This window comes from Mytilus galloprovincialis, chromosome 1 (assembly GCF_965363235.1).
Source record: "Mytilus galloprovincialis chromosome 1, xbMytGall1.hap1.1, whole genome shotgun sequence".
Classification (NCBI taxonomy): domain Eukaryota; kingdom Metazoa; phylum Mollusca; class Bivalvia; order Mytilida; family Mytilidae; genus Mytilus; species Mytilus galloprovincialis.
This window is the reverse complement of record NC_134838.1, coordinates 31,604,859-31,619,226: the sequence shown is the minus strand read 5'-3', so window position 1 is coordinate 31,619,226 and position 14,368 is coordinate 31,604,859. Positions and strand designations below refer to the sequence as shown.

General features: G+C 32.8%; 1 protein-coding gene and 1 long non-coding RNA gene across 2 annotated transcripts in view; both read right to left on the bottom strand.

The window, feature by feature from the left end:
- LOC143071603 (uncharacterized) overlaps positions 1-14,368 on the bottom strand; it is a 90,181-nt gene that overhangs the window by 31,528 nt on the left and 44,285 nt on the right. The gene's annotated exons all lie outside the window — the stretch shown is intronic.
- Positions 1-14,368, bottom strand: part of LOC143071546 (uncharacterized) — a 56,729-nt gene that overhangs the window by 31,528 nt on the left and 10,833 nt on the right. The window contains exons 6-14 of the mRNA XM_076245918.1: positions 10,362-10,454; positions 8,278-8,409; positions 7,139-7,211; positions 5,130-5,171; positions 4,810-4,902; positions 2,557-2,637; positions 1,977-2,046; positions 1,274-1,340; positions 602-673 (exon numbers count right to left, since the gene is read on the bottom strand). Coding sequence (XP_076102033.1) covers positions 602-673; positions 1,274-1,340; positions 1,977-2,046; positions 2,557-2,637; positions 4,810-4,902; positions 5,130-5,171; positions 7,139-7,211; positions 8,278-8,409; positions 10,362-10,454 — 723 coding nt within the window. The remainder of the gene's footprint in view (positions 1-601; positions 674-1,273; positions 1,341-1,976; positions 2,047-2,556; positions 2,638-4,809; positions 4,903-5,129; positions 5,172-7,138; positions 7,212-8,277; positions 8,410-10,361; positions 10,455-14,368) is intronic.

Here is a 14,368-nt window from a genome sequence, read left to right as displayed (position 1 = left end):
ATTTAGGTGCAGCAACCCAATAACGGGTTGTCCCATTCATCTGAAAATTTCAGGGCAGATAGATCTTGACCTGATAAACAATTTTAACCCATGTCAGATTTGCTCTAAATGCTTTGGTTTCAGAGATATGAGCCAAAATCTACATTTTACCCCTATGTTCTATTTTTAGCCATGGTGGCCATCTTGGTTGGTTGGTTGGCCACGCCACACATTTTTTAAACTAGCTACCCTAATAATGATTGTGGCCAAGTTTGGTTAAATTTGGCCCAGTAGTTTCAGGGGAGAAGATTTTTGTAAAAGTTAACGATGACGAACGCCGCCGGACGACGCCAGATGATGAGAAAAGCTCACTTGGCCCTTTGGGCCAGGTGAGCTAATTAAGGACTATATCCATTTTAAATATATCAGCCCCCCAACAACAATAACAAATAAATAGAATTCATCTTCAATTTTATGAATGATGGCCTTCAAAATTAACATTTTGATTAAAGTCTTCTAATGCATAACACATCAACTGATTGTTAATCAGTAAATTGTCATCTTAAAAGATTCTTTTCATGGGTAGAAAATGTGTTTAGCAAGAACTGTCTTAAGAAGTTACCTCTGTTGTTTGTGTAGGCTCATCAAACTCCTCTGTATGGTAGGCCTGAGTTGCTGCAAACTGTAAAGCTTTCTACAATGTATACAAAACATGTTAATAAGAGTCAATCACTTAAGTGAGAATATTTACAATAGGTGTTCAATTCCTACAAATGCTGATCTTATAATTGTCTAAAACACAAATCATTAGATTCCGATATATGTTTCCAATTCGTATGAAAACAACCCATGCAAAGAGTTATAAGCTCTTAACTTTCATGAAAATTGTCAAATCAAAATGATAGTATAATTTAGTCAACAAGATATGATGGCAAACAGAACTGAATAATCATTGAGCTGGGAGCCATCTCTGTGGGCCCCTGTGAATAATGTGTGGAAAAAATTTGTATCTTTATCATTTGGACATGGGGTTGTCAACTGAAACCAGTTTTTGACCTTGACCTTTGACCTAAAAGTTGTAAATAAATTATGACACACCCTCTGATGTAGATTTATTTCCATGTCAAGTATAAACTATGAAATCATAAAATTCTCTAGATATAGAGCAGAGACAATTTGTTACGGACGGACTGATCACTATAGGGCGTCTACCATTTGGCGGGGTCCTAATGAACTAAGTCTCAATGAGAAGATAACTGAACTTTGGATAATTATGGGAGGATTACTGATTGACCTTTCTGTCATCCTCGTCCTCTTCGTCACTCTCTGCCACAAATGTCTGAGTTGGTTCTACCTCCTGTCTGTAAAAAAAAAGAACTATCTTACTTTTCATCCTGTAACTATGTTTTGACAGTTGGCATTCCATAAATTAGTAAAATATATGAATAGTTTCATATAAAAATGATGTTATGTACAGAATATGAAATAATAGTTGACAGTTACAGCTGGTTTTTTTTAGGTCTTTTATCAAACTGCACACAATTTTCACCTATTCGGAAACATGTCCAATGGATCTAGTTCGCAATCAAAATGATGCCTTTTAATTACTTTATAACATTGACAATATTTCGGCGAACTTAATATTGACATACCAAATAATATGTTGAAATTACATTGTTAAAGACAATTTTTATAAGATACTGTGGATTCATAATTTTTTTTGTGGGTACCAATTTTCTTTGATTGAAGAAACATTATATTTTCATGGATTTGTAAAAGTCAGCATTCAAGCTTATATAAAATTTGTACTTCTTTGGTCATTTAAATTTGAGGTTCACCTATACCAACCAAATCCACAAAATTTGGTGCTAAATACAATTGACAATGAAAATGCAGTATGCGTTTTGAGTGCATGTACATCATATCACCAGTTAATTTTATTTTCAGGTTTCTCTTGCTATCATTTCTTTTATTCAGGTTAAGATTTTTGCCTTTACCTATCCTGTACATCAGTAAATGCTTGTGTAGGTTCTGTCAATAGTTTTCTATCATCTTCATCAGTCTCACCTAAAATTAAAGGAAGAATTCAAGATCAATAAAGACATTAAACTGTCAACTATCTGTGTACCTGTCTGAAACATAAGTATGTGCATCTTGCTGTGCACACTAACTAGGAAATTATTCTATTTTTCAAGACTCAATACATTTGGTTCAGATAGGAAAAAGCTGTTTCATTTGTACATTTTGTAATTTGACCTGTCTGTCTGTCTGTATTTATTTGTAATTTTGATTATTATAATTTAAACCTGTCTTTGTAATTGCTTTATTTTTTTAAATAGGGTTTTAATAATCGTAGAACAATTTAATTTTATTATCACAATCCTTTCAAAAGGAATCAAGTTTTCTTTTAAAAGTTAGTGTGAAACAATGCATACTGGAGATAAATATTTGCTAGAATTCTAATTTATAGGTTTCACTGGACTAGCTAGTTACCATATTTAAACCATTGTTAAATGTAACTCTCCTCTATACAATTTTATACAGCTGAAGAAATCAGTTTACTAGTATTAAACCTACCTCCAACATCACTCTCTCCAACATAAGCCTGTGTCTGGGCATACAGTATTTCAGCATCACCACTTTCATCCTTCTGTGTGTCTAGAAAACAAAAAAGACATGACTATCAGTTAAATTAAAAAAAAACATTTGACTGTGACATAGTATTCATCTGACTTTTTCTTTAACTAAAGGTAAATACAACAATGGTATGTCCTATTACAAAATTCAATTTATTTTCTAAATTTTCCTCATAGATAAGGCATAGCATTGTGGTGGTGTTATTTTGGTGATATGGTGATCATTTTGATGATGGGATATTTCACATATCGTATTGGTAAAATAATAACAATACATAGAGATTAATACATGGCCTTTTCCATATCAGCCTGGGTATCATCCCGAGACCCCCATATCAGCCCGAGACGGAGTATTAATCGCTTTATCATATACTTCCAACAATAGTTTTATGTAAGGCAAATAAACAAATGCAATAACTAAAACAGTAAAAAACTTTATAAAGAAGTTAATAGTTATCAAAGGTACCAGGTTTTAATTTAGTACGCCAGACGCGCGTTTCGTCTACATAAGACTCATCAGTGACGCTCATATCAAAATATTTATAAAGCCAAACAAGTACAAAGTTGAAGAGAAATGAGGATCCAAAATTTCAAAAAGTTGTGCCAAATACGGCTAAGGCAATCTATGCCTAGTTAAATTATGAATCAAATATACTATAATTGTCCAACAACAGCATCACTACTTCCATAAATATGTATGGTAACATTTCCTATAGAGGCATTTTGAAACATTGAAAATTTGGAAGAGTTTTATGATCATTATTACTCCATGTTTGTTGTACTATAGAATTATTCATAAATAAAAGGTACATTTTCCCCCTTATCTTCTATAACCAGTGTTTGAGGTACATTTTCCCCCTTATCTTCAACAAGAGTGCACACTCTGAAATGTCTCGCCTTCTATACTAATCATTGATATTATGTTGATAGTCCTAAGTATAAAGCTAAGCTTTATTACAACTGTCACATAAACTTAACATTAATCAAGATAACTTAACAGAGACCAATGAACCTTGAAAATGAGGTCAAGGTCAGATGAACCATGCCAGACAGACATGTACAGCTAACAATGCTTCTATACAACATATATAGTTGACACATTACTTATAGTTTAAGAAAAATAGACCAAAACACGAACTTAACACTGTGCAATGAACCGTGAAAATGAGGTCACAGTCAAATAAAACCTGCGTGACTGACATAAAGATCATAAAATATTTCCATACACCAAATATAGTTGACCTATGGCATATAGTATTAGATAAAAAGACCAAAACTCAAAAACTTAACTTTGACCACTGAACCATGAAAATGAGGTCAAGGTCACATGACATCTGCCCGCTAGACATGTACACTTTACAATCATTCCATACAACAAATATAGTAGACCTATTGCATATAGTATGAGAAAAACAGACCAAAACACAAAAATTTAACTATAACCACTGAACCATGAAAATGAGGTCAAGGTCAGATGACACCTGCCAGTTGGACATGTACACCTTACAGTCCTTCCATACACCGAATATACTAGCCCTATTGCTTATAGTATCTGAGATATGGACTTGACCACCAAAACTTAACCTTGTTCACTGATCCATGAAATGAGGTCGAGGTCAAGTGAAAACTGTCTGACAGACACGAGGACCTTGCAAGATACGCACATATCAAATATAGTTATCCTATTACTTATAATAAGAGAGAATTCAACATTACAAAAAATTTGAACTTTTTTTTCAAGTGGTCACTGAACCATGAAAATGAGGTCAAGGACATTGGACATGTGACTGACGGAAACTTCGTAACATGAAGCATCTATATACAAAGTATGAAGCATCCAGGTCTTCCACCTTCTAAAATATCAAGCTTTTAAGAAGTGAGCTAACGCCGCCGCCGCCGCAGCCGACGCCGCTGGATCACTATCCCTATGTCGAGCTTTCTGCAACAAAAGTTGCAGGCTCGACAATAACCAGTGTTTGAGATACATTTTCCACCTTATCTTCAATAACCAGTATTTGAGGTACATTTTCCCCCTTATCTTTAATAACCAGTGTTTGAGGTACATTTTCCTCCTTATCTTCTATAACCAGTGTTTGAGGTACATTTTCCCCCTTATCTTCTATAACCAGTGTTTGAGGTACATTTCCCCCCTTATCTTCAATAACCAGTGTTTGAGGTACATTTTGCCCCTTACCTTCTACAACCAGTGTTTGAGGTACATTTTTAGATAAAACATCTTCATCTTCTGTTTCAGAACCAGAGTCATCAATTACTGGACCAGTTGTTACTGTAATATAAACGACTTCATATCAAAACAAATGTTATGTTAGAAAAAAAACACCTGCAAGAAACAATAAAAATTCAATGCCTAAGAAATGTCAAGAATGACATAAATTAAGCAAATATGAGGCTAAAAGATATAACATTAAATAAATTTCATGATTTTAATGGAGACTGACCAACTGTAGTGTTGTAAAGTTACAATTAACTAAATAACTTAGAAACATATGATACCTTTTTGTCGTGCAGGAGTCTCACCAACTAGGACTGTAGTCTCTATTTGAAAAAAAAAGAACTTTTCATTAATACAGAAATTTGGTATCTCACGTGCACCATTTCAAAATAAATATACAGTCAAACCTGTACAAACAGGTCGGCTAGGGGACTATTGAAAAGGGCCGGTTTAGACAGTGGGCCGGTGTATTCAGGTTTCCTTTTTATCCGGAAGTCGATGAATTATTTTATGATGTCCAATGTGTAACATGTGAAAGTACTTTCTGCTTGTAAATGAAAAAAATATAAAATAAAAAACGTGAAAAGTAATAACTTTGAACGATCGTTGTTTTGAATCTTCTTAATTCATTGTCTATAGAAATTTATGAAACTGGTTGTTCCCCAGATTTAAAATAAATATTATTTTAACTGTTTTTTACATATCCTCATATTTCAAATAGTCCTCGGTAGCATCAGTCTCCAACTTGTCAGTTTCACATTCAATTGTGGTCATTGGCATTGTTTTCATTTGCAACAGAATTCTCGCGTTGTTTGAATTGTGACACGAGAGTTTTGTTTTACTTCCATCATTCATTTCAAACGTTTGAATAGCTGTTTTAATAACCAGAATTTTGTCAAACGAAATATTATCACGATCGAGACATTGTCGCATAGTGTACGATATCAATGTTTTTTTGTCTTACGGGTGTCCTTCTTTATCAGGGTCATTGGTTAAGGGGTTCACAAAAGGGAATCCAGGATTTAAAAAATACATCATACTTTCTCATTTCGTGATTTGAAAATAATTATCCAAGTTACAACGAAAGCCTTATCAGAGATATATTCGGAGTGTCTTTTAGTTTGATTAACACTCTGGCCTTTGTTAGTCTTGTATTATTTTAATTTTCGTTTCTTGTGTACAATTTGGAAATTAGTATGGCGTTCATTATCACTGAACTAGTATATATTTGTTTAGGGGCCAGCTGAAGGACGCCTCTGGGTATGGAATTTCTCGCTACATTGAAGACCTGTTGGTGACCTTCTGCTGTTGTTTTTTTCTATGGTCGGGTTGTTGTCTCTTTGGCACATTCCCCATTTCCATTCTCAATTTTATTTCAATAATATAGCTCACTATACTGAGTACTGTACCATGTGTAAACTCACGATTTACACCTGGCTAATTGATTATCCTGAAAAGCCATCCTGTATAAACAAATATGTTTTGAATGCATATCCATCAATATTGTTATCATTTTCAATTAATTAGACAAACCGGTTTTGACAGGTAATAATTGATGCAATTAAGGGAACTGGGACTGCATCATTAGACTGGAATTCGGAATACGCAGGGTCCGGTTTACAAAGGGTATTTTAACAAAGACTTTGAATGGAAAAAAATGGGACTTTAATTTTCGGCCGGAATGAACAGGAATACGGTTTATTCAGGGTCCGGTTTACTCAGGTTTGACTGTATAATGTTCTACTTTCATTTCCAGATTAATATGTCCCTGAACTTATATACTAATTTGTAAATAAAGTTCTGGTTTGCTTTTAATCTCTGCACAAATCTTCAAGAGCAATGAAGCAATTCTGTCAGGTGTCTTGTTTTCAAATGACCTTTGCCAATATGCAGAAATGTTAGCTCATTAAATGGTTAAAAAACTACAAAAATCAATCTCATAAAAATCAATGTTAGGGAGAACTTCTACAAATGGTTGAAAGTCATTCTGTCAAATTTCATTCTAATCTTTCGTAAACTATAGCTTTTGAATTTCAGAAACTTTTGTGACAAACAGAACAAAAACAGACAAAAACAGAGAGTTTATTTAAAACTAAAATGCTGTAAAAGTCTAATCAATATATATATATATATATAGATAAATTAAATCTTAGAATTGTTGTTCAAACCAAATTAAATCTCAGATTACCATAGAATCTTTTTTTTAGAAAATATTTTTTTGATAAAATCTGAACCTTTGTATAATATACCTCTTAAAATGGTAACACAGACTTTGGTAGTTATACATTACCCTTATCAACAATAGAGTCATCCACCAGTAAAGACTTGGTAGCATTGTGTTTCTGTGTATGATTGGTGTATGCCTGAAAATAAATAAATACTTTTAATCATGGGATACCAATTTTCGTGGATTTCATGGGTACATGTGAACAACAAACTATGTTCATATTACAAATATTCTATAGTTTAGTATGCCAACTTTGGAAAAAAACAATGAAATCAAATATCAATCAAAATGCAAGTTTTCCTTAATCTATGGAAAATGGTACTCAACATAAATTAATTTACATGACATATAATTACTTCTATATAACAAAACTTTTTAATACCTTCAGAAGGCTTCGTTTCAGAAAATTGGTAATCATGAAACGAAATGATTCCACAGTAGGTAGGCAGATCTCAACATTGTTATATTTGACCTCTGTCATATTTTCTCTATCATTTTTGGTTTTAATAGTACAAGACAATTACATGCATTTTACAATTATGTTTTATATAATGCAAGTGTCTGCAATGTTGGTTGGTAGGTGGAGACAAACTTTTTGACCTTTATACTTGATGCCTTGAAGTTTAATTAAAATTGTTCATGTGGTTTAAGCATTTTCTTAGATTTGTTACAAGTAAATGTTAGAAATCAAGTAATTACCAAAGCTTAAGTGGCCCCTTTATAGGCTATAGGAATCTGATGTACAGTAGTTGTCTTTTGTTTATGTTATTTAATATATGTGTTTCTCGTTTCTCTATATAGATTAGACCGTTGGTTTTCCCTTTTGAATGGTTTTAAACTAGTAATATTGTGGCCCTTTATAGCATGTTGTTCAGTGTGAGCCAAGGATCCATGTTGAAGGCCGTACCTTGACCTATAATGGTTTACTTTTATAAATTGTTATTTGGATGGAGAGTTGTCTCATTGGCACTCATACCACATCTTCCTATATCTATAGGCTGGATGAGAAGATAAATGAGGTTTTTCTCATTTTTAAAAACTATATTTAATTCTCTCCTAAATTCTGTGTGCTTGGCAATGATACAGCAAATACCAATTTAAGGTCTGGACTGACCATGCCAGGATCAAACACTTGAACTCCCATGCTGCAGTCAATCATTGGCTCCACAAAGCTATAAATTAACATATAAATATCCACCCACCTGTGTTGGTTGTAATAAGTCAACACTGTTATCACTGTCATAATCTTCTTCAAACTCAACAGTCACATCCTTCACATCATTGGCTGTCTGATATTCTGATTCTGATCCAGTCTCCGAACCAGCATCTACATCCTGAAATATTTAATGCATTAATGACAGGCCATTATGTATCCATGTATTGTTGGCTGTTTTGAATTCCAACTTTTAGCAAGGAAAACTTTCAACCTATACAGTTATCTGTGTTTTAAAAATTAAACAGAAAAGAAACAGAAAAGCACATATTGACAGTTGTCGTGATAAGCATAGATCCAACTCGTTGTTCAAAGTATCATTTAATAAGAAGAGCAAGCAGCTATTGAAATATTTATCTTTCTTTTTTGTGCCAGTCCCAAGTCAGAAGCCTCTAGATTTTGTTAGTCTTGTATGATTTATATGTTTTGACATCACTTTGCACTGAACTAGTACACATTTTTTATTTAAGGGTCCAGCTGAAGCCCAACTCCAGGTGAGGGATATTTCCTCTGTATTGAAGACCCCTTGTTAGTCTTTGTCTGTTTTCTGCTCTTTGGTCTGGTTGTTGTCTCTGACACATATCCCATTTCTATTCTCAATATTATTTTATATAGTATTAGGAAAATGTGTGAAGAAAACTTTGAATATTATTAAACATTGAAAATTCAAAGTATCAAAGAGATGGTATGTGAGCAATCTGAAAAGTGCTAACCACACAACTCCTTACTTTTGCCAAATAATGATTAATACTGGTCAGAAGTACCTAAGAAACCTCAGTGTTCTCCCCAGGACTTTAAAGGACCACGGGCCCGCGATGTATAATTTTCTACCGTGGTGGTATCGTTCTTGCCGCGATGTATAATTTTTCACCGTGGTGCTAAAATTTTCGGTAAAAAAAATCATAATGGTAAACCTTCCCGTGGGGTATAAAATTTCAGATGAAAATTGACCAGTTCAAACCAGTTCAATCCAGTTCTGACAACGAAGATCGTTTACACCACGTGATCGATTTACCTTTTGAGGTTAACCTTGATGATTGGATTTAATCGATGTACATGATTCTTGTGTTTTAATTGATTAAGAGATCATAACTTAATGATCACAGACTTATGAGACTTTTGAGGAACAAGCAGACATTTGTTAATAAACTCTATTACTCCAGCCTTTGGTCATAAATGATTTGCGTATTTTTAAAACGTGAGTTACTTCCCCTGATTTAGCTTATTACAAAAATGTGCTCCTAAAATATTATCCATCATTTAAAATAGAAATAAAGTACAAATTGAATGCAAAATTATATAAGGATGTTACCTCAAGGATAAAAACTTTCTTTGAATATACCAACAAAAATATATTGCAAATTATTTTTGACAATCATACTTTTATTAAAGCACAGACATATTATATTAAATAGGTAGTATATCCATTTACACTTCCACTGACCGTTCAAAGGCTGCATAGCCAGTCAAGGTCGTTAAAAACTTCCATTTGTTGTATACTTCCTACTGAGCTAGGTTGTTGAAAACATCCCTTTGATACATAGTTGAGTAGTATTAAAGAAGGGTAATGATTACCTTTTACAAAATAAATTTAGAATGATTGGAATTCAGCTAGACATGACATCCTTTCATGAGTGTCCACATAGATAATATAAGTATACTTTTCATGTCTATCATGAAATAACACAATAATGATTTTAATAACAATTTTATTGGTCTAAAAGAATCATGTCTAAAGCTATGGAAAATAGTATTTAATTTACTAAAGGTTCTACATTAAAATTTAATTTGATTTACTTTTTTTACCAGTATTTTTTTTTACCCAGTCTACATAACACAGTAAACAAAACAAAAGACAAAAAGGTAATGGCACAAAAGCTAACAAGAAGAAAAAATAAGCGATGCAACGCGACACGACATATTGTACAAATCATTTCGACACGCGTTACCCTGGTGCTATCCCAAAATCCTGGGGAGAACACTGAACCTGTTGAACAAAAATGTGTGGGACAAATGAACTGAAAAATGTGTCACATAGCTCCCATACCAAAGTATAATATACCAATACATTACCTTATTTCCAATGTAAAATTTACATGTAACATCACCAAACATCAGGCTATCCCCATTCTTCAGCTCATAGCGCACATCTGGACTTAAGTATAGCTGTAAAAAACCACCACAGATTCTGCTTTAATTTTATAATAAAAAAATCTTTAAACCTACCAGTAGGCAGTACATAAAATGGCAGTAAAATCACTTTCACAGTGTCTTTTAACAACACAATGACATAATGTATATTTTTTTTCATTTTTGCTGCGTACGAAAAATAAATCTCACCAATCAGTAAATGATGAGTCAATACCAAATTTAAGGTAGATGGGGTGTCTAAATTATAATCCATAGATTTTTTGATAATTTACCCAAATGTAGTTTATAACCTGCTTGTTTCAAAACATTAATTAAAAGAATGGGTCACCAGACTTATTTTCACACTACAGGTTGTGCAAAATTGTCAGATTTAGTATAGAATATGCATGGTAAACCCAATTTTCCTCATTAAAACGAAAACTACACCATAGAATTTTTAGATAAAATATGAGAAGATGGCTGCAATATTATTCTTTCAGATAAGAAAAAGAACTAGATGCAGAGGTTGAACCCTGAACGGTTGGGGCAAGTATGGACACAACATTCAAGCTGGATTCAGCTCTAAATTTGGATTGTGATTAAGGATGTCTGCTGGTCATGTTTTTGAATTCTTGTCATATTTTCGATTTTCTCAGGTTTTATCCATACAAATGTATTAAAATATTTTTTACACGAGACCCCACTTTTGTCTTCATAAATCTGTTCAATAGATCATTGATGACCATTTGAATTTTTGTCATGAAATCCTTGTTATTTTTTCTTGGTTTAAAGGGTAAAAAACAATTCCAATGTTAACAAATAGTAAAGTCTGAAGAAAACACTTTTCCCGCCATTTTCTAAATGTCTCGTATTTTGAAAACTACACACGAGACTATCGATTTTATTACTTCATTTTTTTTAAATATCAAAGTTGTTTTCATTTTAAGCAATCACATGAAATCCTTGTTATTTTAAATTAGAGCAGCAGACATCCTTAAATAGTTGACACAGAATGAATGTGGTCTAATGAACTTAAAATAATTGTTTTGCCTTTGAGCAATTCACTATGCTGTTGAATATTAATCCTCTCAAAAAAATGTTTGAAGAAATTTTCTTTTTTTATGAAATCTGAAATGAGAAAAATTTACCCCCCCCCCCCCCTCCCCATTTTTTTTTTCTTCACATCCCCCTTTCCCTTATTCCAAAACTGATCTCAATTCAAATTTCTAATGGAGTTTGCAACAATAACTACTCATTTAAATACAACATAAAATATTAAAATAAAGTGCTTGTTATCACTGAATGGTAAAGATTGTTTTAATTTATCAGTTGGTAGTAAAAGTGAATATACATTGTATATTGTATAAAACAATGATTTAAGCTGATTCAACTACTATTCTGGACAAAGAAAGATAACTCCAATTGAAAATTTCTTGCTATTGTGCAATACTGTGCAATTGAAAATATTTGCTATTGCACAATTCTGTGCAATTGAAGATTTCTTGCTATTGTGCAATACTGTGCAATTGAAAATTTCTTGCTATTGCACAATACTGTGCAATTGAAGATTTCTTGCTATTGCTGAATACTGTGTAATTGAAAATTTCTTCCTATTGCACAATACTTAATATAATAATTTTGGATCCTGATTAGAACCAACTTGAAAACTGGGCCCATAATCAAAAATCTAAGTACATGTTTAGATTCAGCATATCAAAAAAGAATTTAATATTTGTTAAAATCCAACTTAGTTTCATTTTGGACCCTTTGGACTTTAATGTAGACCAATTTGAAAACGGGACCAAAAATTAAGAATCTACATACACAGTTAGATTTGGCATATCAAAGAACCCCAATTATTTAATTTTTGATGAAATCAAACAAAGATTAATTTTGGACCCCGATTTGGACCAACTTGAAAACTGGGCCAATAATCAAAAATCTAAGTACATTTTTAGATTCAGCATATCAAAGAACCCCAAGGATTCAATTTTTGTTAAAATCAAACCAAGTTTAATTTTGGACCCTTTGGACCTTAATGTACCCCAATTTGAAAACGGGACCAAAAATTAAGAATCTACATAGACAGTTAGATTTGGCATATCAAAGAACCCCAATTATTCAATTTTTGATGAAATCAAACAAAGTTCAATTTTGGACCCTTTGGGCCCCTTATTCCTAAACTGTTGGGACCAAAACTCCCAAAATCAAACTCAACCTTCCTTTTATGTTCATAAACCTTGTGTTTAAATTTGATAGATTTCTATTTACTTATACTAAAGTTATGGTGCGAAAACCAAGAATAATGCTTCTTTGGGGCCCTTTTTGGCCCCTAATTCCTAAATTGTTGGGACCTCAACTTCCATAAGCAATCCCAACCTTCCTTTTGTGGTCATAAACCTAGTGTTTAAATTTCATTGATTTCTATTTACTTATACTAAAGTTATAGTGCGAAAACCAAGAAAATGCTTATTTGGGCCCTTTTTGGCCCCTAATTCCTAAAATGTTGGGACCAAAACTCCCAAAATCGATCCCAACCTTCCTTTTGTGGTCATAAACCTTGTGTTAAAATTTCATAGATTTCTTTCTACTTTTACTAAAGTTAGAGTGTGAAAACTAAAAGTATTCGGAAGACGACGACGACAACGCCAACGTGATACCAATATACGACCAAAAATTTTTTATTTTTTGCGGTTGTATAAAAATGGGAGTCACCCAACTCGTTTTCTTGCTACAAAATAAAATGGGTAAATTCCTAACACATTTTATTGTAAAAATAACACAATCTCAATTATCTGCCCTTGCATTTGAGTTATCTCCCCTTATTTGGCAAAGTTGGAAAAAATTGAATCAAACAAAAGTATTCGGTTAATGGTAATATACAACCATGAATATGATAAAACATTGCATTTTCTATATTATAATGAAAAATCTTACACATGAATTACCTACTTATCTCAAAATTTGCACATTTTATCAAAGATATAGACCTTGTTTTCTGGTATTTCAATATCCAAGATGGAGGAAGACACCAGGGCTTCCAAAAAATATTTGAGCCAGCCGGACATTTTATATCTGATCCCGATTTTAATCCCTTAAAGACTTAGTCACAAAAGGCAATTATGGTAATCAGATGGCCATTCCAATAAGTGACATTTGATTAAAAAAAAAAACGATTTTAAACTTTACATTGATATGAATTTGATGTTCGGATGTAAACCGTTAAATTGGCAGTGTATCATTCAAAGTGTGCACATAGGCGTGCTCATATCTGCCTAAGACTCTTTATTTGTGCAAAATGACATTGTCAAAATCTTTACTTTCGTTTTTAACCGGATGTTGACTTGACAATGGTAAAACATGGACCATAAACGGATACGTAGAATCCGTGTACGTTTACAAAGCACGATTGAGTGAAGAAGCTCTTTCCACGTTATTTCTTCAACATACTTAAAATGAACGTTAGATACAGGTATCAATGATAATTTTAGCATTTTTGAAGAAATGTGGGATGCATAATTAAATTTCCCACCTCCGCACATGCGCACACGTGTTCTAGTTCGTACAACATAGTTTCGACGATTTTTCATTTAAAACCTTTTTAAATTTTTCATCAAATCATGTTGATAAACTAATTTCTTATAAATTTAATCTTTTGGACTAAATCAATTAGACCCAAACCGCTGAAATGTAAGAAAATAATTGTGAATAGACCGATCAATTTATAGGATGTCCGGTACTGAAAATAGTTCACCTGTCACCTGAACAGGTAGATTGCAGCTGTCCAACGACTACTTAGCCTTGATTAAAATTAGAAAGTATAGATTAGGGGTTGTTTTGATAGTAATTAATCATCATGTCACTTTTATGACCGGAAATGTGTGGATGTTAAAGGCAAAAGGTTGGGCCAAAAAGATCGTGAATTATGTTAAAATGACTGAAAAAGCCTT